General features: G+C 57.9%; 2 protein-coding genes across 3 annotated transcripts in view; both read left to right on the forward strand.

Moving 5' to 3' along the window:
- The window catches only part of TCAP (titin-cap), a 60,738-nt gene that overhangs the window by 14,871 nt on the left and 23,600 nt on the right, over positions 1-22,267 (forward strand). The gene's annotated exons all lie outside the window — the stretch shown is intronic.
- On the forward strand, positions 12,818-21,823 carry PPP1R1B (protein phosphatase 1 regulatory inhibitor subunit 1B). Of its 2 annotated transcripts, none has more exons than XM_020280970.2 (8): positions 12,818-12,881; positions 13,209-13,383; positions 15,001-15,061; positions 15,359-15,381; positions 15,782-15,857; positions 19,238-19,441; positions 20,808-20,927; positions 21,018-21,823. In XM_020280970.2, exons 2-8 carry the CDS (start codon positions 13,303-13,305, stop codon positions 21,065-21,067), a joined length of 615 nt encoding a protein of 204 aa, XP_020136559.1. In that variant the 5' UTR covers positions 12,818-12,881; positions 13,209-13,302; the 3' UTR covers positions 21,068-21,823. The 2 variants fall into 2 exon arrangements, with proteins under 2 accessions (XP_020136559.1, XP_012621358.1); XM_012765904.3 differs by having other exon boundaries at positions 12,842-13,024.

Consider the following 22,267-nt stretch of genomic DNA (forward strand, 5'->3'; position numbering starts at 1 on the left):
GGCTCAGGTCCTGGGGGGCAGGGGTGAGGGGGCTGAGGGTGTGGAGGGGGAGTAGAGAGGGAGGGCGGGAGGGGTTAGGTCATTCCTGAGCAGTCTAGGGGAATCTTGCTCAGGGGACAGCAAGAATGTTCTATAAAACTGCTCTCATTATACCCCCTGCTCCACCAAAATAAATACACACACACACATGAATCTGTAACTGCTCCACTCCACCCTGACACACAGGGACAGCTAGCCAGTCGCTGCCACCCCCATGAGACTGGTGGGGGCAAGTGCGCTGAAGGAGACTTGATTTCCCACCAAAGCACCAGGCTGGGGAGAGAGGCAGCAGGTGGGTCAAACGCAGGTGTCCCTCCCTGCTGCAGCCAGACACCTCTCTCCTGGGGCCGCCCTAGGTGGAGGGGGCAGGCAGGTAAGGGAGCAGTGAGCACGGGGCATGGGGAGAAGGGGGACACCTGTTCTTCCCACCCCCACTTCAGATTTGAGGGCTAGGGCTGGAATTTGGAGATCCTTGCAGGGCCTGTGTCCCTGGCATTAGCTGGGCTGCGGGGGGTGGGCGGCGGGAGGGGAGGGGAGGGGCGGGCTGGCACTGCCCAGACGGCGCCTCTTCCAGCAGTTCGGGTGCTTGAAGCTTCCTCCTGAAGCAAAAGAGCACCTGCCGCCCCCTTCCCAGCCCCCTGCCCCACCTCAAGTCCAAAGGATGCTGGGGGAGGGGACCTGCAGCTCCTTCCTGGCTCTGGGGTGGGCACCTGCCCCGCTGCCCCCTCCTCCTCCCGCCCGCCGCAGTGTGCTGGGGAGCGGCGGGCACGCCAGATGGCGTGGCTGAGAATGCGGCGACGTTGCCGGGAGGTGAGGGCTGGCACGGGTGATATGCGGCTGCGTGCCTTGTGGTGCCATAGGGGAGGGGGAGGGGAGGGCCAGGGAGGTGTCGCCCCCTCCTCCGAGCTGACCTCCTGTCCTGATCCCCAGCTCACGACCAGGATTCTTTCCCACTTCCTTTCTCTGCTCCCTGGGCTCCCACTCTGGGCCTAGACCCCACCCAGAGATGGGTGGGCCAGGCATGGGCTGAGAGCCCTGGGTCAGACGGCCACTGCATCCCTGTCCCCTGCCCCACCCGCAAACAGGGATAAAGGACAGAAAGAGGAGACCAACTAGTCCTCCAGCAAAGCCAGCCCCTCAGGATTATTCCCTTGCTCTAAAAGTGGAATGACCTTTGCTTCCATAACCTTTGACTTCTGGCCTCTGAGCCCTGTTTTTCAGAGAAGAGCTCCCTCCCTGTGGGCATAGGTCCCTGAGTTTCCCTTTGACCAAATGCATCCTCATTCCTACCAAGACAGGTTCCCAGACACCTCCTCCTGGGAGCCTTCCCTGATCTCCCCAGCAGAGCAGCTTACCTCCTCTGTCAGGGTCCACTTACCCTGACTTGGCCTTGGTGCTACTTGTTTCCTGTCTCTTTAGTCCCAGGCTTTGCGCAGCCCTTACTGGTTGGCACTCCACAAATGCTTGTTGCATTGAAGCCTGGCTGGGTTAGAGACTCTCCTAAAGCAGTAAGGTCAAGGTCCCTGTCAACCCGGACCCCCCAACCCTGCCCTTGCTTTTTGCACAAATTTCAGCCTGGAGAGGTAGACTCGCATGGCAGGCCACAGATTCTCCCCAAAGTGGCCCTCACCAAGAGGGCTTGGGGCTAGGAGGCCCTGGTCCTGAGGCCCCATGAGGCCCCATGGGACTTGTCCCCAGCAGGCTCAGACCCCCTCTTCTTACCCCTCACCCTACTCCTGCCCACTAGGGGGTAAATGCAACTCCCTGAGGAGAGGTGAAGTCCAATGACACAGAAGAGTCCCACTCCTGCTGCCTTTTCATCTCTGCTGATGCCAACCCAATCCCTCAGAACACTTCTGATTTATGGGCCTGCCCAGGCCCTCCTCCTCCAGGAAGTTGGCACTGATTTCCCAAGGGCCTGGCTCCTCTGGCTACCTTCACAGGACCAAGGCTACCCACCCTGTCAATCTCGTCTCAAATACAAATCCGAACATGGTATTCCCCTGCCCACTCAGGCACCTTCAATGTCTCCCCCTCACCCTGAGGATCAGGTCAGGCTCCTTAGGGACCCTAAGCATATCCCTGACCTGGCTGCCGCCTTTAACTCTGTCCTCTCAGATCGTGACTGTTTCCACTTTCCCAAGCCTCATGCCCTGGGACTTTTGTTCAGGCTGTCCCTTCTTCCTGGAGCGCCCCCTTCCTCACTTATTCAGTCTAAGCGTCACCTCCTCCAGGAGGCCTCTCTGGGCAGCACGTTCCATAAGCAGGAACTGAGCCCAAAGCCTGGCCTGCAGAAGTTCCTCTGTCTGTGGTTGTGGCACCAAAGGCCTGTCCTGCCACTGTTGGAGGAGGTGCCAGTTCCACCCCAGAATGGGAGGCTGCAGCCGGGGCAGGGCACCCATCCCCAGGAAGCCCCTCCTCAGCCTCCCCACCAATCTCAGCACGGACATGGCACCTCAGCCTTCCCCTCTGTAAAATGGGTGTGATCACTACGCTAAGCCCTGCCCGATAGCACTGTTAGAAGCTGGACGTGAGCTAACAGGTGTGAAAGTGCTGCCTCAGCCGGCAGCCCTGTCCAGCAGTGGCTGATTTCACTCCAAGCTCCTGATCAACTTTATTTTTTTAAAAAAGTGTTTGTTCCTGGAGCTCTCTTCATCACTGTATCTTTGTTCTGCTTCTCTTGTTCAGTTTCCACGTGAGCAGCTGATACACCTTGCTCCTGCCGCCTCCCAACTCCACTCCCACGGCCAGAGCAAGAAGAGGGAGCTCCAGGTGCACCAGACTGGGCAGTGCCTTGACCTTGGTCAAACCGTGTAACTCTCTGCTTCCCATCTGTAAAATGGGAACAGTGAAGCCTGGTCACCCATTCCCTGCACCTCAGCACTGACAGGGGACCAAAGGACAGCAGGTTATGAAGTGCACTTCTGGGGAGCCAAGTACTGACTGATGGGGGTGGCAGGCCCCTCACTGACAGCGCAGAGCAGGGCAGCGGCAAGAGCACGGAACCAAGGTGCAGCCTGGGCTCTCTTTCCTCTGGGGAGGCTCTGCTGTGGACATCCCTGTGACCTGGACATTTCCCAGTTTCCTCCCCTGGAAGTCAGAGCCAGGGGTCTTGGCTGGGGAGTTCTGGGGGCCTGATACCGGACAGTTCTCTGATGCTTCCCTTGAGCCTGGCATGGATGTCATGGACACTTGGGCCTGGCAGTAGGCACAGGTGACCCACGCCACAGTGGTGCTGGTGTTCACAGGAGGACAGCCCCAAAGGGCCACTGGGGCAGGGTGTGTGTGGAGGACTTGGTCAGGGCAGGGGGTCTCAATTTAACCAGAGCTCTCTTGGCTCAGCCCCAGGAGTGGAGCTAGGAAGGACCGCCTGGCATAAAGGGTGGATACTTTTTAATTGGGGTCCAGAGGGAGGAAGAGAGAACAGTCTAGGGGTAGGAGCCTCGGGGACCAACCCCACATTTGAAGATGAAGAGATCATAGCACAGAGAGGGGAAGCGACTTGCCTGGAGTCACGCAATGAGTGAGTGGCAGAGCTGGGACTAGAAAGCAGAACCCGATCCCTGATTTGGGGTCCTCCTGCTCCCGGGGCCCCAGAGGTCCCTGTAATAATGTGTGTAAGGGTGTAATGATGACAATGGCGAGCCTTATCTGTGCCAGGCACTGGGCTTCACAAGTTTCATCTTATTTCATTCTTGACAAGACATCAGAGGGAGGGACTACTATTACCGCCACTTAAAGACCAGGACGCTGAAGCACAGAGAGGTTGAGGTTAAGGTTAGTGTGTCAAGGTCACACAGCTAGTAAGTGGCAGAGCCTGGATTTGAACTCCTGAGTCCTGCTGCTCTAATTCACTATTATAAAAGCACTCTCCTTTCCCTGGTCTGCTGAAAGGGAAGTATCTGTGCCCAGCATTTGCCCTCTGTCCTGGGCCCCCATCACAGGAGCCAGTGCCATGTCCTGGGTCTATCAAATTCTCCTCATGGGCAGGGAGGCAGGGCTTCCTCTATACACAGGGAGGGGCACATGGGGTTTCTCCCTCGTACCCTCCTCCCTCAGCTCCTCCGGAGGGGGCCCTATTCGCCCTTACAGGCTCAGTGAGGTGCTTCCTCCACCAGAAAGTCCTCCCTAATGTCCCCTCAGCAAATGCCACTCCCTCTTCTGGCCCCTGGCACCACGTTGAACATTTGGGGATGGGCCGACCAGCTCCATGCGCCCCAGCTTTGCCGCTTGCTCAGTAGCCGCCCGCCCGCAGCGCCTCTGACGTTGCATCTGTAAAATGGGAACAGGAGCCCCGCCTCCCAGGATCTCCGCGAGGATTAGCAGCGGCCCCATCCTATGAGGAAGCACCTGGCACCCAGAGGCTCCTGCCACTCTCTCCTTCTCCTTGTCCTTCTCCTGGCTTGCTCCCGGTCTCTCCTCGCCACCCCCGCCCCGCGCCTGGCACCGCGCCCGGCGCGCCCAGCCGCCCAATCCGCGCTCGCAGCCCCGACTTCCTGCCGCCCGGCTCCCTCGGCACGTGCCCCGCGCCCCCGTGACCGCGCCCCTCCCGGCGGCTCCGCGCGCGCCCTCTGGCCAGGAGCCGGGTCGGGGGTGCAGGGCGCCCAGGCTCCGAGGTGGGGCCGGCGGCTGCGGGGGCGGGCCGGCGGCGGCGGCGGGAAGAGGACGCTGCCCCTTTAAGGTGCCACCGCCGCGTGGCAGGGAAACAGCTTGTGCCAGCCCCATTCCGCCCGGCTCCGCTCGCTACAAGGAACACAATGCATAACAATCAGGCGCGCGCTTGGAGCCGTGCCACGCGGCGGGGGCGGGGCGGGGCCGCGGGCCGGGCGGGGCGGGGGCGCCGGGTCGCGACCCGGCCGGGGTCTGGGGGCCGCGGGGGGCCCGGGCCCGCGCTCCTCCGCGCGGCTGCTCTGCGCCCCAACAGGCGCCCCGGCGCCCCCAGCCTCACCCTGCTCGCCTCCCCTCGCTCCCCGCCATCGCGCTCCCTACAAAGTTCATTCCCACTAACTCTTTTCCAGGCCACTTCCCCCTCACATCTGACAATCGGGGCCCCTCATTCTCCCAGTAATCACTCCACTGCACTAATTGCACATGCAAATATGCAAATGCGTATTAATTAATTACTATACTAATTAGTTCTGTGGTATTTGCGAGTAATAAATCATTGGATGGGAGCGAGGAAGCTGGAGACCTGGCCCATTTTCATTCTGCATAAAATTTTAATGGTCTCTCTGGCTGATCCGGGACGGCAGCGCGCGGAGAGGCTCTTAAAGGGCCAGTGGCGGCGGGAAGGGGCAGGGGCAGGGAGCGCGGGTGACCCTGGCGGCACCTAGCTCCCTGGGTAGACTTGGAGATGCAGCCCCGCGCCCAGCAGGGGCTGTCTCAAGCGGGCGATTGGCTTTTTCCTACCCCTGTGGGACTCAGTGTCCTCCTGGGTGGCTTCTAAGGAGAGAATCTGGGCGGGAAGGAGGAGGCTGAACTCAGATTCTTTAAGAAAGGAAAGAGGGCAAGGAGCTCTGAGAGTCAATGCCAAGGCCTTTGAGACCCCTGGGAACCTGGGAGACAGGAAGGAAGGCTCCATTTCCAGGATAGCTGAGTAAACTGAGGCACAGGACAGGCCAATCTCAGCTCCCACCCCTTTCTGTCCCCAGGGGAAGGAAGCTACAAGCATGTCCTGGGTGGCCCAGGCTCTCTTCTTGTATCTGGTAGGGGCCACCAAGGTTGGGGGTGCCTCCAGCTTTCTCTTTCCACATGATCAAATCGCGGCCCCGCCCCCGTGGGCACCAGCTGGCACCCTGGCAGAGCAGTCCTGGGCTTGAGTGGGCCCCGGGGACCCTGCTTTATTTCCAGGAGGTAGTCAGGACCCGGGCACCGGGAGGGGGCTGGCTGTTTGCAGGGCCATTGACTGGGGAAGGCAAAGGGAACCAGTTGTGCCCAGGCCAGGGTCCAGGGGGAGGCCAGAGGTGGGCACACTGAGGAGGTGAGGATTGAGGGCTTGTCCTGAGCTGGGGTCCCCAATGCCAGGGCCTCCAGTCTGGTCCTGCTCACTCTCCAACCTTTTGCCTTCAGCAAGCCCCTAGGCGGGGCAAGGCTTAAGGAGGGTCAGAGCCCTAGTGGGGGCTGATGATAATGACAGCAACTAACAATACTATTAAATCCTGCAAACATTTATTTAGCTGGAGAGCTGTTCCAAAAGCTTTAGATGCCTCACAACCACCCAGTGACATAGGTTCTGTTACAGTCCCCGTTTTATGGATGGAGAAACAGGCACGAGAAGGTTAAGCAACCTGCTGAAGGTCACCCAGCTGTCAGTAGTGGAGAAGGATTGGCACCCAGACAGTCTAGCTCTGGCATCTGAGTTCTTTCCCCCACACTCTACCCCCATGTCTGCAGCTCCTGCTATGCGCCAGGCCCAGTGCTAACAACTTTACGTGCAGTGTCCCATTCAACTCTCACAGCAACCCAGGAGGTGGGTTCTAGAATTATCCCCATTTTAGAGATGTAGAACCCAAGGCACAGAGAGGTTGACTAAGTTGCTCTGGGACACACAGGGGGAGTGTAGCAAGGCCAGGCTGTGGCCCGGCCTGTATGAGAGCAGAGTCCACCAGGCTCTGGGACAGGGTGGAGAGGACCAGGGCAGAACAAGAGAGGAGGTGGAAGGGCTCTCAGTTAGACTGTGGGAAGAACTGGCTTCTGGAGAAGGGGCTCCAGGAGCTGAGGTGGGGTGGAGACTTTTCCTTCCTTTGCCAGAAGGAGGCTGGGGAAGGGCCATGGCTGCCCAGTGGGCTAGAGGTGGAGGCATGGGGGGAAACAGAGAAGCCCAGAGTGGTAAAGCGTAGTCTGACCTCATAACCCAGGAATCCTGGTTGGGTTTTTTCCTTAATTTTGTCCCAGACACACTCCTACCTGCCTCCATCCCATTCCCTCTGGCAATCTCTTGGGCACCCTCACCCCAAGATTTGCTACTTTCTCTGCTCCAGTATCTACTCTTTCCAGCAGGGGAATAAGAAGATAATACTATGATCACTTCATAATAAATCACTTTTTTTACCATGTGCTTATATGTATCAACTTGTTACATTTTCATAATAATTCTATTATTATCAACATTTTGTAAATAGAGACACTGAGGAAAGAGAGAGAGGTTAAATGACTTGACCAAGGTCACACAGCTAGTAGGTGGTAGAACTGGGATTTGAACTCCTGCGCTAGCTTTACCACCCTCCTGCCCCTTTCCTACTGAGCGTGTGGCTACAGGGGCATGGCCGAATTGACCCCCTACCCCTGTGGAGGCAAGGATCACAACGGCAGCAGGCTTTTCACCCTGGGTGTCTTTGGAATTTGCAGAGGCAAAGAGAAAGAATATGCCTCCTTCCTGCCATCGTAGTGGCCCCCAGCCCTCGTGGATTTTCACGTTGTCTTTTATGTGCTAGCAGGAGCTGGGCAAAGTGGACGTTCAGGAGGCCAGACCTCCTCTGCGTCATCCTGGGGGTGGATGTGTGTGGGGATCTCCCGGGAGTAGGCTGCCTCCCCTCCCAGCCCACCCCGGAGCGAGGAGCCGGTTAGCATCTGTCAGGGGGACCACCCTGATATGGGAATTGAGATTCCTATGCTCTCAGGGACAAGCCCTGGGCCCTATCAGGGTCCCCTTACCTCCAAGGGGCTCAAGGGAACTTCTCCAGGGAATCCCGACACCTACATCTCCCCAGAACTAGAGAAACCTTTGACACCCACCTTCTGGGCCTGGAAGTCTAGGGTGACGGGTTGGAGAGCATTGGGAGGGATGTCCTTTGGGCTGCGGCCCACCAGGCAGGAAAACCCATCCTCATCTCAGCACTCACTACAGACCAGAGAAGCTGGGTTCATCAGGGTTTCCCCCCACAAGCCCAGTTTCTGGGGGCAATGTTTGGTGGGGGGTGTTGGGGGAAGGAGGCATGAGGAGCAGGCTGGCGGCTCTGAGCTTCTCCATGCAGCCCCCGGGGCCGGGTGCCTGGGCAGGAGGAGGGGGCAGAGCAGCTGCTGGCGATTTATTAAGCAGTCACGGAAAAATTGGTTTATAAATTAACAGCTGTTTTAACTTTAGGGCCTCTTCTTCAGGGAATGGAAGCAGCCGACTGGACCGGGATTGGAGTGTGTGCGAGGCTGGTGGAGGGAGTGGGAGGCGGCGGACTCCGGCAGCTGGCATTCTTCGGGGGCAGCCTCAGCTGGCACCTCGGGGGGCACCAGGCAGTGGCCAGAGCAGGGGGTCTCCAGGTGCCGCGGGCTGAGGCTGCCCCCGCTGTGGGCTGCGGCTTGGTCTCTTCTCGGCAACACCCCAGCTTCCACCTGGGGGCGCCAGAGGGCACAGACACTGCTGTACTCGTTTATGCCACCAGAGGGCAGCTTCGGCACATCGATTTCTGCAGCTTCCGCGGTGGGTCCAAACCGGGCTGGGTGGGAGAGAAACCTGGTCTAGTAACCCAGCAAGAACGACGTCCGCTGCAAGAAGTGCGTCCAGGCGATCCTCCACTCGTCCATCCTCAGTGGGCTAAAGGCAGCAGTAAAGACTGAGGGCTCTGGAGTTACACTGTCTGCGTTTGAACCCAGGCTCTGGGCAAAAGCTGCTGAACCCCTCTGAACCGAATCGCCTCACCTGTAAATGGGAATGATACTAGTGAGGTGCATATAAAGGGTCCAGCCCAGTGCCCAGCACAGAGTAAGTGCTCCATATATGTCACCACTGTCAGTTTCTATGACTCATGGATTTACCTATGCATTCCTTCGTTCCTCAAGCCATCCTCTCTAGAGCATGTACTGCAAACTGTACTCTGGGCACTGCAGCAGGCAGGTGGTGATGTAAAGACGGGTGGTGGGAAGGACGCGTCTCAAAACAGTGTGCTAAGAGTTATGATACACCCAGTGGGGCGGGAAGGGAGATTGACTTGGATGGAACAAAAGAGAATGTTTTAGGGTGATGGAAACATTCTATGTTTGTATCCTGGCAGTGGTCACACGCTATAAAATTTTCAAAAACTCATTGAAATATATATTTAATATTTTATTGTATGTAAACTCTAACCCAATAAAGTTGAATTTTAAAAAGCACCTAAGTACCCAATGTGAATTTATTGAATGGGCAAAGAGATGGATGAGTGAATGAATGAATGAACGAGGGTGTAAATGAATGTCTCAGATGATTGCCCACTTGTCCTAGTGCCACCACCGTCCTGGCTGATGGTACCTTTGCCCTATCCTCTCGGTGTCCAGGGTTTCCCTAGAGGAGGTGGGTCTTGGAATGTCTTTCCCCCCAACGCCCCCCCCCACACACACACAATTTCCCCAGCCACAGAGAAGGAAGCCCTGGTGCGCCCAGACAGCCCTCCCGGCTCCTCTAAGGCTGCTTCCCGGGACTTCCTTGGGCCTCCCGTCCAGCTGCCACATGCCAACCCAGACAGCTCCAGCTCGGCCAGCTCCAGCTCCGCTCCCTGGTGCCAAGGTCACAGGTGTGATGCCCAACTACGGACCTGCAGTGCCAGCAACTTAGCGGCCCAAACCCTGGCCGACTCCGCCACCTGCTGGCTCTTTTCAGAACTGCATCCCTAAAGCTCCAGGGAAGCAGGAACCTTTTTGTCGAGGTCCCCTGCCCTGGGCTAGGGGCTTTATTAAATTTTACCCCATTTAATAGTCACAGCCACCGCGTGAGGGGGGACTTTGAAACATAAGGAAACTGAGACACAGAGAAGGTAAGACATTTTTCCAAGTTCACACAGTAAGTTACAGACCTGAAATTCCTACCCAGGACTGTCAAACTCCCTAGTTTATGTTCTGTCCATGTGTCCACATCTTGCCTGGGGAGAGGAAGGGAATATTCCCAAGCGTCTCTTCTACTCACCTCTCCAAAAGAGGGCAGAGGCCTCGCACCACCTTCTCAAACTTACCTGCAAGAGGAGGTGAATGTAGTGCCTCGGAATGCCAGGTGCTGTGGGAGGCACCGGGCAAGGATAAATGGTGGGAAGGACACGCCTCAAAACACTGTGCTCAGGCCTGACACACTAACAGACACCCTATCATAAACTTTTTTTGTTGGTCCAAGCAGGAAGACCCAGAGTTCAATCAGAGGTAAGTCAAACAAGGTCTTGAATTTGTTCCTTGGACCCAACCGCCTGTGCTTCTAACTCAAGAATAATAACCAAGGAGTGGCATATTATTTTTACATCTCATTTGCATATGATTAATCCTAAATCAAAGTGAATGGAGGTCATCCGGGCCCCTTGATCATCAGTGCACACCCCTCCCATGTGCCTGGTCCTGGCCGCCTCCTCCAGCTCCTGCTGGGCTCCACTGTCCTCCCAGCCCCTCCCCACTCCCTGCCCCTGCCCGCCCTTCCCCCAGCTCCCAGAAGTCCCTTCCCTTCCTCCTCTGTCGCCGCCCACGAAGCCCCCACCACCTGGCCGCCCACCTGAAAAACTTTTCCCCAAGTTCTTGAGAAGTCGCGTAGGATCCAGGAGAGAAAAATCAAAGTAATAAAACCTCATTTAATTCCTAACGGAGGGCAGAGCTGTGAGCTGCAATTATCTTAATGCTGAGCTATTTTTACTCTCTCTCCATCTCTGTCTCCTGCCTCTCTCCGTCATGAGCTTTCTCCTCTCTGCCTGCCTTTGTCTCTTGTCTTTCACATGTGTTGTCTCTTTTCGCTTTCTCCTACCTACCCCCTTATCTCTCTCTCACCTCCAGTCTCTGTGCAGTCTCTGTCATCTCTCCTTCCTTCTTCCTGTCTGTCCCTTGTGTCTGTCCCTCTGTCCACCCCTCTTGGCCCCAGGGTTTAGCAGCCAGAGGTGTGGGTGGCCAGGCAAAGGCTGGGAGCAGAGGGCAGAGACCCTCCCTCTACCCCCAAAGATGCCATCTTCCAGTCCTAGAGGAGGAGGAAGATTCTCGGCTCTCATTTCCCTTCTTAGCTGCCCCTACCTGGCATCAGAGGACTCTTTCCTGATGCGGGTCTCCTAGAGCTCCAATACTTTTGGCAGGTCCTCCATAAATAAGCCCTTTGGGTCAAATGAGTCTCAGCTGCCATGTTCCCCAAGGCCTTCCTGGCTTTGAAGGGCTCTGAGGTGCAACTGGTGGTGACTGCCTCCCTGTCCCTGTCCTCTCATCACCCACCCAGCTCGCCTCTGTCCCCTTCATCCCACCCAACCATCCTTCCCCGTGCCTCCCAGCTCTGGAAGCCACAGGCCCTTTGGTCCACCTTTGCCCAGTGGCTGTTCAGATTCTGCCTGGGCCATGCCCTTCCTATGCCCCTTCTTACTTTCCAGACTTCCTCATTCACCCTCCCACGGCATTGCCAAACTCCTTTGCCACTCCCCACCATGCCCCATTGGGAAGAGGGGCTCTGGGCCAAGCCAGGGGCTGCCAGAGATGCCCACGCCCCTGGGCCAGCAACCTGGCATCCGGCTGGGCTGTTTCCTAACAAGTATGTACGTCAACAAATGCCCAGGAACTTGAGCCAGACCTGGGGTTGGCAGACGTGGAGCTGAGTGGCTAGGACATCCCATTCCCATAAGCAAAGCTCTGCCCCTCCTGCCGCCCAGCTCCCTCACCCCCAGAGTGGGCCCTGACCCTGTTTCCATAACATTTCTCTGGCCTCTCACTCCACCAAGGGGTGGAAAAGCTGCCGGGGGAATTGAGGGGTAGGGAGGGCTCCTGGCTGTTCCAGGCCTGAGAGTGAGCAGGAGAGAAGACGCCAATACCAACAGAGCCCCAGGAAGACACACGCATATGTACACACGTGTACCCTCTTGGCACCGGAGAGAGGCTTTCAGACCCTCACACACCGCAGAGGAAACCCCAGCTCCCGCAAAGACACCCAGAGCCTGGACAGACACAGGGACATTCCAGCCAGGGGCTTCTCCTCTCCCCTGGTCCAGAGACACACACACCTCTGGAGAGGCTCACACCTCGGAAAGGAGCACACCCCCCTCTCTCCCCAGCTCTGTTCCCCTATGCACCAAACTCACACACGTGATGGCACGTGTACAGGCAGCCCCCAAGCCCACCCCCACCCCGACTCTGAGCTGGCTCTGCCCCCCACCGATAGATCTGGGGAGAAAAGGCAGGAGACACGTGAATCCAGGGAACATTGTGGCAGGGACACATCTCCCTCTTCCCCCCAGGAGTGTCACACATTCACAACCTCATACCCTGTCTGCTGTGGGTACGGAGCCCCCACCCCCCTGCAAGCCAGCACACGCCTGCCCATCACCTTGACAGCCTCTGACATCCTCCCCACACCCACACCCTCCCCCGCACACACGCAGTCCTCCCACGCCCTGCCACTCACACCCGCATCCTTGACACTCTGACACACTTACTCACACAGACTCACACTCACACCACAGCCCCCCCCCCCCCGTGGGCACCACAGGGCCCCTGGCATGCACTTGCACACACTCCCTGCCATGATGACTGACACGTGTCCTCCCACACACAACTCGCTCACACTCACTCCATTTCTAGGACACCCCCATTCACAGCGTGACTTGTTGGCACTCTCTCCACGACCTCACGGCCTCCGAGAAACTCCAAGTACCAGGGCCATGAAGTGGTTAAAGCTGGAGTCCTGACTCCCCCCTTCCTGCCTGCTTTAGCCTCTCTGCTGGACTCCATCAATAATGCAGCTTCAAGTTCTGGGGAGACCGCAGGGGGCCCCCAGCCCGGCCTTGGCTCGCACTCCCCACCCTCCCAGCCCCAGGAGAGCACGATTCTTGGTGCTTATTGGCCACTTTCTCCTGAGCCCTCCCTCCAAGCACCCGGGCGCCAGTGCCACGCCGAGGGGACGGGCTGAGGACCCCAAGGCTGGGACCAGAGGGGTGAGCCCAGCAGAGACAGGGACACACGGAGAGGAGAGGCAGAGGGGGGGAGATCGAGGAAGAGCGGGAGAGGCAGAGACACTCGGAGGCGCTCCCAGAGAGCAAGGGAAGGAGAGGAGAGACACAGAGCCCCCGAGCCGGAGGTGCCAGGGGACCGAGGCCCTGAGCGAGCGCGGCGAGCGCGGCCGGCGAGCCCGGAGGGAGCCGGGGACGCGCCCAGCCCGGCTCGACAGGCGACCCCTCCTCCCCGCGCGCGCCCTCCCCTCGCGAGCGCGGTATTTTTATCTGTGCGTGAACAGCCCTCCTCCTCCTCCTCGCCACACACAGCCCGCCTGCAGCGCGCGCCCCGAGCAGCGCGGGGGAGCCGAGCAGGGACCGCAGCCGAGACCCCGAGCCCAGCCCCGCCGCCCGCCCCGCCGCCATGGACCCCAAGGACCGCAAGAAGATCCAGTTCTCGGTGCCCGCGCCCCCCAGCCAGCTGGACCCGCGGCAGGTGGAGATGGTAAGGGGGCAGCGAGCGCCCCGCCCGGGCAGCGCCCCCAACACACCCCGGGGGCTGCTCGGTGCCGCCGGGCGCTCGGCGCGGACGGGCCTGGGTGGGGGCGGAAGGACAGTCCGGGCTCTGCCTCGGCCGCGGCGGGGGCGCCGGGCCGCGCGCGAAGTTCGCTGGAGACTCGTGCAACTTTTTCCCCGGGCCTCCCTTCTGATCCCCGGGACCGGAGAGTTCCCAGCAGCGAGCGCCCGGGAGCAGGCAGGTCCTTTAGACCCTGCGCAGTCCCGCAAGGCTAGCCCCTTTCCCTGGACTGCCAGCAGGACCACTCCGCCCTTGTCAGATGGGGGAAACATCGCCGACCCTATTACACAGCAGGAGTTGGAAGCCCCTACCCCGCTGCCCTGCGTCTCTCTGGTCGCACCGCGTGTGCCTAGGCTGGGGTCGCCAGAACCTTGTTCTGACCTCCTTCTGCTGCCAGGTCCCAGGGAGGGAGAGGTGACCAGTCATTACGGAAGCCAGAACTCTTCCCACAGACTACTGAGTCCGAGGAAGAGCCTTCCTGGAGGCTGGGAGGCCTCAGTGGTGGGGGCGGGTGGGTTGTGACAGAGGGCTCCGCCCCCCCACGGCCCAGCGGGGGTCACTTGTTGCTGAGCTGCAGCTGACTCCCAACAGAGCAGTGAGAATGGGGCCAGTCGCATTTGGGGGGAGACCGGGTGGACGGTTGAGTCCTGGGCCTGAGCAGCTTTTGGTCTGGAGGGCAGAGGGAGCTTGGCAGGGGGAGGTGGCAGTTTCAGCTTCACTCACCTGGTTCTCTTTGTGCATTTCCCTGGAGCTCAAAGGGGACCTAATTAACCTACAGTTGGTCTGATTGCCAAGCTGATGGGGGGGGCAGTTGCTGGGAGTGCTCAGTGCCACCGCCATTCAGCTTGGCTCATGTAGCAAGAAGGGCAGCTTTTCATTTTTCACAAGGGCTGGGCAACAAGTTCAATGGCCTGACAGAGACTGCCAGAGGGGCCCAGTCCCAGGCCCCAGAGACACCCCCAGGTCCCTTTGGTCAGGGTCTCAGGCCCTCAGTGTGAGGTGGATGTGCCCGGGTTCAGCTTCCCTCTGCAGCTGGATCTGGTTTCTTTGGAACCCTTGAGCTGAACTTAGGTGGGCAGAGCCATGTGGGTGCCACCGCCCACGGGGCATCTTTCCCAGAAGTTCCATCCCTTGAGGCGGCTGGAGCTATAGCTAAGCCAGCTTTGGCTCCTGAGGTCTGATGTCTTCAGACACTGGGGAGAGGAAGGGCCCTGGTGGGAGAAGACAGAAAAGGAGATGTCTGTTCTGGAGTAGCCATGGAGTGGGATGAGCACAGGAGTCAGTGACTGGGGTTTTTTCTCCTCTTTTGGACTTGGTGTGCTGTGTGGCCTTGAGCACATTGCAGAACCTCTCTGAGCCTTGGGTTTTCACCTCTATAAAATGAGGGGGTTGGGTGAGCTACAGAGTTTCTTTCAGCTCTGACAGTCTTTGATTCAAAGGTTCCCTGGGGACTCCAAAGCACTGTTTGTTCCCTGCTGCCTGCCTGGGGGTGGGGGTGGGCTGCAGGTGTCTATCCTGTCCACCCCCCCCCCCAAATCTCCTTAGATCCGGCGCCGGAGACCAACCCCTGCCATGCTGTTCCGGCTCTCAGAGCACTCCTCGCCAGGTAGGGCCCCTTCCCTGCCCTACCAGCCCTGGCTCCACCCTAACTCTGTTGCCTTCCTGGTGGCCCTGCAAAAAGTCCTTTGAGTGGGAGACAGAGCTGAAGCCTGGGGAGTGGACAAGGTCTGGGAGCCCGACTCTACTGGGTTCATTTATCAACATGGCACCTCCCGACACCAGGAGGGAAAGGGCACACTTTCCTTTTCCCCTGAGATTGAGACTGCGGGAAAGTAACTTGGATTTCTCTCTCTCCCTCTTCTCTCTTCCTGCTCTCTCGGTTTGGTTTGGTGGCCTCCCTCAGAGGAGGAGGCCTCCCCCCACCAGGTGAGTTTCCTGGGGCAGCTGGAAGGAGGGATGCCTGGGCCATTTGGGGTGGGGTGGGCAAGTGCCTGCAGTGCCAAGCCACCAACACAGGGTGCCACCCGTGAGGGCACATTAGCATATCAGTCAGCATCTCCTCAGAGAGTGCCTGATTCCAGGATGCCACCAGCAGATCCTCCTCTGCTCAGACTCTGGTGGAATCTCAGGCACTTAGGGTCCTGCCCTGAACCACAGCTTATGGGGACCCTCCCAGGGCAACAGGGTGGAGAGCTCAGGCGAGGTGCAGGATCATTAGCAGAGGCTGGACCAGTCTGCTTGGGTTGCCAAGGGCAGCAGGGAATGGAGGGAGGGTGAAGGGAAGGGGCCGCTGGTGAGCCCATTTAACGTGGCATTTCCCTGGCAGAGAGCTTCAGGAGAGGGGCACCACGTCAAGTCGAAGAGATCCAACCCCTGTGCCTACACGCCCCCCTCGCTGAAAGGTACCACCCTCCACCCATCCATCTGGCTGTCACCTTGATCCCTGGAACTGGGCTGACACTGGAGGAGGGAGGTGAAATGTTGAGCTTTTGTCCATGGGGAGGGATCATTTTGTGCAACACAACCCCAATTTAAAAACCAATCCTTTCTTAATCTGGCCTTGCAAAACACAAGGAGCCCAGAGGCTGGAAAGGGCAGCTGTGGGCCCTAACATCAGGTTGTAGGGGTGAAAGAAAAGAGATGGCTGGTCTGCAGTAACCATCAGGCACGGGAAAGAGACTCGGTCCACACCTCCCTCTGCCAGACCACCTCCCATCCCCTAATCATCTCCTGGGGCTGCACCCCGCTCTCCCTGCCCATTTGCACAGATCTGCACACTGGACTGTTTCCTGCTTTTCCTTTCTGCACTAAAAGGCAAGGCATTTTTGCACACCTTTAAGGAGCACCTAGCGTGTGCCAGCTCTCACTGGCAGGCACTGGACAGAAGAAGATGGGTAAGATTTGGTCCCTGCCCTCCTGGGGTCCTTGGCCTCAAAGGCTCATGGAGACTCCAGCAAGGAGAGGATGTGAAGCCTGGATTTGAAGGCTCACGGGAATATATATATATATATATTGAGACAGAGTCTTGCTTTGTTGCCCAGGCTAGAGTGAGTGCCGTGGGGTCAGCCTAGCTCACAGCAACCTCAAACTCCTGGGCTCAAGCAATCCTTCTGCCTCAGCCTCTGAGTAGCTGGGACTACAGGCATGCGCCACCATGCCTGGCTAATTTTTTCTATATATATTAGTTGGCCAATTAATTTCTTTCTGTTTTTAGTAGAGACAGGGTCTCGCTCTTGCTCAGGCAGGTTTCGAACTCCTGACCTCGAGCAATCCGCCTGCCTCAGCCTCCCAGAGTGCTAGGATTACAGGCGTGAGCCACTGCGCCCAACTGGCTCACAGGAATTTAACAGGCAGGCAAGGGCATCTGAGAGAGAGGGAAGAAGGTGTGCAAAGAGGAGGAGATGTGAGTCAGAGGGGGCTTTGGGGCCAACCTAGACTTGGTTTCTAGCTGGGGAGCTTGGGGGATACACTTGAAGGGGAAAGGCTGCAGATTGGAGCATGGGGCCAGCCTGAGGCTCTTCCTGCCTGGCCAGCCCCCTTCCTCCCACAGAGCTTGGGAGACCAACCAGAAGGGTGTGCTGAGAGCTCCCTTGGAGCTGGTTTAATAAGTTCCCAGCACCAGCCAAGGTCAACAGGTGCACCTGTCAGCCTGCCTGCCAGGGTTGAGAGCAGAGAGGAGAGGCTGGGAGGTGAGGAGAGAAGGGCAGAGGTTCTTCTGTTCCTCCAGGACAGGAAATGAAGGGGCACAGCTGCAGCAAGCGGGCAGTGTGGTTCAGCACCTGGACGGGCCTCCCTACCTGTAGGGATGTGTGGAAGGGCCCCAAAGCAGGCATGAGGGAGGAGGTGACATCTCAAGAGAGGATGTAAGAAGTCCCTCCCCTCCCTCCCCTGGGCTGGGGAGAGGCTGTGTGGCTGTGAGGGGGAAGAGCTGGGCTCTGGATTGCAAGCCTGGGAAGGCAGGCCTGGGGAGGAGGTTAGGGCCAGGGTGCTTCCCAGTACCCTGCGGCGGCCAAAAGTGTGTCCCCAGCCTGCTGCCGCTTTGGGCTACAGCTTAGGAGAGTCCAGGTGAGCAGAGGCAGGGCAGTGGGAAGGGGTCAGGAGAGGGGTGGGCAGTCTGGGGTCTGTGCTGGGGAGCTTCAAACTTAGAAAGGGAGACTTGGGGGGGTATCCAGGGCCCCTGAGATGGAGACAGAGAAAGAGACAGCCTGGGAGGGGTGAGGGAGAGACCCCAGAGAGCCCTTCGAGGCATGAAGGAGGTGAGGCGAGGAGTGAGAGGCTCACAGGCACCAGCACAGGTGCTGCACACACCCATTGTTGTCACTGTGGCTTAAGAACTGAACTCTCCTCCCCGGAGGGGAGACGGAAGCGGTCTGAGCCGCCACTCCTCTCCTCCCGTATCTTCCCACCAACCCTCGAAGACCCTTCTGTACCAGGAGGGCACTGTTTTGTAGACTTTAGCCCCCGTCTGAGCAAAGGAAGCATCTAGCAGGGTAGGGGTTTGTAGGGGAAAAGTCAAGAACCCTCGAGGGAGGTAGACGACACGGTCTTGGAGCAGGGTGCTTCAAGGCTGGAGCTCTCACACTTGGCTCAGGATGAAGATCTGCCACGTCCCCAAGGCCAGGGCAAGGAGATTTATTGCACTTTTATTGCCTGGGTGGCTTGCCCAGAGCCAGCAGGAGGCATTGGGCAGGGAGCTGGGGGCAGGGCGGGGCAGCAGGCACACACAATGCACCCTCTGTGCCTGTCCCCGAGTTGGCAGGCGTGCGGTGCCCTGCTCACTGCACTGGAGGTTTCCAGCCTGGACCTACCCCTCTGGGACTTGTGAGGGGAGGGGCTGCTGGTAGACTAAGAAGGAGTTGCAGCAACCCTACCCCTACTTGTCAGCATCTTGTCTGTGGCTTGTATCCCATATGCTCTAGAATCCCACCAGCTCCTGCAGCCTGTCCTTACGGTGTCCCCTCTCCTGCCATCTCCAGAACCCTCAGCCCTGGCCCCTCTCTCCTGACCCCCTGCTCCTTTCCATCTTTTGGAAATGTCTCTCCAGCTGCCCACACTGTTCCCTTCCTAGCCCTACCCAAGCAGGTCTTTTGGCGGGGGCTGGGGGTGCTTTCTAGGTCACCGCAGAGGGAGCTGGGAGCTTGGGGATGTGGGTCAAGATTGCAGGGGCCGCATCTGAGCAGGCCACATCCCCAGGCACAGACTCTACTGGCTGCAGACTGTTATGTCCTCAGCCTCAGAATTGTTCCTACCCTCGGAGCCTGGGCAGGACTGTGCAGATTGGCACCTATGACTGGGCCGTGCCGGGCTGGTGACCGCACAGCATGGGAGGCAGGATCCGGGTGAGCAGTGAGCCCTATGCAGGCTGGGCACTGCCCCAGAAATGGCAAGGGGCAAATCCCCAGGTCCCGGCCCACAGGCGCTGTGCCCTCTGCCTGGGCTTGAAGCTGGTAGACACTGTCTCCAGTGCTGGGTTCTTGGCAGATGGAGCTCCGCAGCCAGGGAATGTTAAGCTGCTGCTGTGCCCGCCTGGTCTTGCCCAGCCTGGCGCCCTGTGGTGTGGGGGAGCTGCCTGGTGCCAGCCTCCAGGGGGCCAGCATCATGGGATGGCTTGAGAGCCAAACATGATCAAATCTACTCCCTGCTGCTTCTGCCCTGGTCAGACCCCCAGGAGACTGACCTGTATCCTTTGGCCTTTGAATTTGGGCCCCTGAGGGAGTGATCTCTGCAGATCCATGGGCTGCCTCTGGTTGACACTTGCCTCCCTGGGTCCCCTCTGTGCCAGCCGTGCAGCGCATTGCTGAGTCTCACCTGCAGTCCATCAGCAACTTGAATGAGAACCCGGGCTCAGAGGAGGAGGATGAGCTGGGGGAGCTTCGGGAGCTGGGTTATCCAAGAGAGGAAGACGAGGAGGAGGAGGATGATGATGAAGAAGAGGAGGAGGAAGAAGACAGCCAAGCTGAAATCCTGAAGGGCAGCAGGGTGTTTGGTAAGCTGAAGGGACTGTGATGCATGCTTCCCACCACCATGGGTTAGGAGTGGGTCCCTAAGTATCCTGAGACAACCCCTCCCGGTTCAGTCTCACACATGCAGAGGGCAGTCACACCACGGGGGCTCCCCGTCCTCTCCCTCCACAGGATGCCTCACACTAGCCCTACGTGAGACATGGGCTTCCTCCATCCTTGCTCAGTCCCTCTCCCAATCAGGTCTTCCACAATAATTCCTTTCTGCCCTAAGAATTTTTTTTTTTTTTTTTTTTTTTTGAGACAGAGTCTCGCTTTGTTGTCCAGGCTAGAGTGAGTGCCGTGGCGTCAGCCTAGCTCACAGCAACCTCAAACTCCTGGGCTTGAGTGATCCTTCTGCCTCAGCCTCCCGAGTAGCTGGGACTACAGGCATGCGCCACCATGCCCGGCTAATTTTTTATATATATATCAGTTGGCCAATTAATTTCTTTCTATTTATAGTAGAGACGGGGTCTCGCTCTTGCTCAGGCTGGTTTTGAACTCCTGACCTTGAGCAATCCACCCGCCTCGGCCTCCCAAGAGCTAGGATTACAGGCGTGAGCCACAGCGCCCGGCCCTGCCCTAAGAATTAAGGCCAAAGCCACATGAGGTTTGAGGCTAGACCCAAAAGGACTGCTCAACCATGGTAGCGAGGGGATGTGAGGACACTCAGGGGTAGATGACTGAGAGAGTCCAACATCCCCACTGCCTGCGTTTCTGAATCTGGGATGTGGTCTCTGCCAGGATGCAGAGGGCTGGCTGATTTGCCCTGTTCAGGACTGTTTTCTCCCTCACTTTCCTTCCTAGGATGGGGTGAGAGGGTGCCCTCTAGTGTTTAGATGGAGACTCCAGGATTCAAGAACCAATCTGGGCTGGCCCTGTGGCTCACGCCTGTAATCCTAGCACCTGGGAGGCTGAGGCAGGAGGATCTCTCGAGGTCAGGAGGTTTGAAACCAGCCTGAGCAAAAGCAAGACCCCTGTCTCTACTAAAAAGTACAAAGAAATTAGCTGGACAACTAAAAGTATATAGAAAAAATTAGTTGGGCACTACCACCGCTGCTGACTGGCTTCTAGGTGCTGGTGCTGGGCTGGGCAGATAACTAATTATTATCTTGTTTAAGGTAATCTACACAACTTCCCTCTTACTATCTCCTTCAGAAAGGTACCCACTGACTCATCTAAGCCATACAGCTAGTCACTGGAAGAGCTGTCCTAGTCCAGTGCTCTCTCCACTATGCCATAATGCCCTCACAGAAGCTTAGCCTCAGCCATCAGAAAGACTCAGTTCATGCTCCAGGACAGTGAGATGGATACTCAGAGCCTGTGTTTTTATCTCTTCTTTGCTGTCCTCAGCTGGGCAGAAGACAGCCTATGGCCAGGGTCTGGAGGGGCCCTGGGAGCGCCCACCCCCTCTGGATGAGTCCCAGAGAGATGGCAGCTCTGAGGACCAAGTGGAAGACCCAGCACTAAGTGGTGAGGCTTGAGAGTATGGGATGGGGACAGCAGGGCTGGGAGCTTAGTAGGTGGGGCCTGTCCCTGAGTCCCTCTCTGCTTGCCTTGCAGAACCAGGGGAGGAGCCTCAGCGCCCTGCCCCACCTAAGCCTGGCACATAGGCACCCAGTCCTGCATCTCCCAGGAGGAAGTGGAGGGGGCATCACTGTTCCCCAGAAACCCACTCTGTCCCCGCCCTATTCTGTATCCTTCCTCTTACCTGCTAGGGCTGCGGCTTCTGACTTATAGAAGACTAAGGCTGGTCTGTGTTTGCTTGTTTGCCCACCTATGGCTGATACCCAGAGAACCTGGGCACTTGCTGCCTGATGTCTTCCCCTGCCAGTCATTCCCTCATTCACCCAGTGGGAGGTGGGATGTGAGAGCCCACAGTGGAAAATCCAGGAAACCAGGAACAAAGATTTGCCCTTCACAATTCTACTCCCCAGATCCTCTCCCCTGGGCACAGGAGACCCACAGGGCAGGACCCTAAGATCTGGGGAAAGAAGATACTGAGAACTTAGTTCCACCTCCATGTCCTCTCCTATGGGAGATGCCAAGTCATCACCCTTCTGCTCACTGGCTTGTACCAGGCCCCAGGACTCAGGCATCTTTCTCCACAGCCTCAACATTTTGGAAATCTTTCCCTTATTACCCCTGCTCTTCGTGGGTGCCTGGAAGATGGACTGGCAGAGGCTGCTTTGTTGCGTTTTGTTCGTGCTTTGATGCTGGAATGCCGCCTAGTATATGTCCTTGGGGTGCACATGGTGGGGCAGCCAGGTTCACCTTGTCCCCCAGCTACTCTGCTTCCTTCCCCTTCTTCCCTGACTCCAGGCCTGAACTCCTTCCGTGCTGTAATCTGTAATAAATCTTTGTAAATAACTGTGCTGAGATACCTCTTTAAGGGGAAGGGGGAGGGGAATGGAGGTAATGGGGTGTCCTAATATAGAAGGTTGGTGGTCATCCAAGGGTAAGCACTTTGACCCTAGCGTCCATTATACTGTAGCTGCTTTTCCTGCAGACAATAGGCTCGAGGCACTCTTAGGAAGGAAGGCAGAAGTTCTAGCTCCTGCTTGGAATTGATGAAAGTGGCGGGGATGGGGAGGAGTGAGGCATGGTGAGGGGCGGGATAAATCCTTCAACACTAACAGTGAATTCCTCCAAGGTACCTGTCTCCCACCCCCACAGGCCTCCCCTAAGGAAGTTCTCTTCCACAGTACCAGGCCAGTGTGGCCCAACAACGATGGCGCCCCTGGGCTTCTTTTCCATTCCCTCACCCCCGGAAGACACTCTTCCTGTCTAACTTTGGCCTTTGCCGCCATGGC

The sequence above is a fragment of the Microcebus murinus genome, chromosome 18 (genome assembly GCF_040939455.1).
Source record: "Microcebus murinus isolate Inina chromosome 18, M.murinus_Inina_mat1.0, whole genome shotgun sequence".
NCBI classification, from domain to species: domain Eukaryota; kingdom Metazoa; phylum Chordata; class Mammalia; order Primates; family Cheirogaleidae; genus Microcebus; species Microcebus murinus.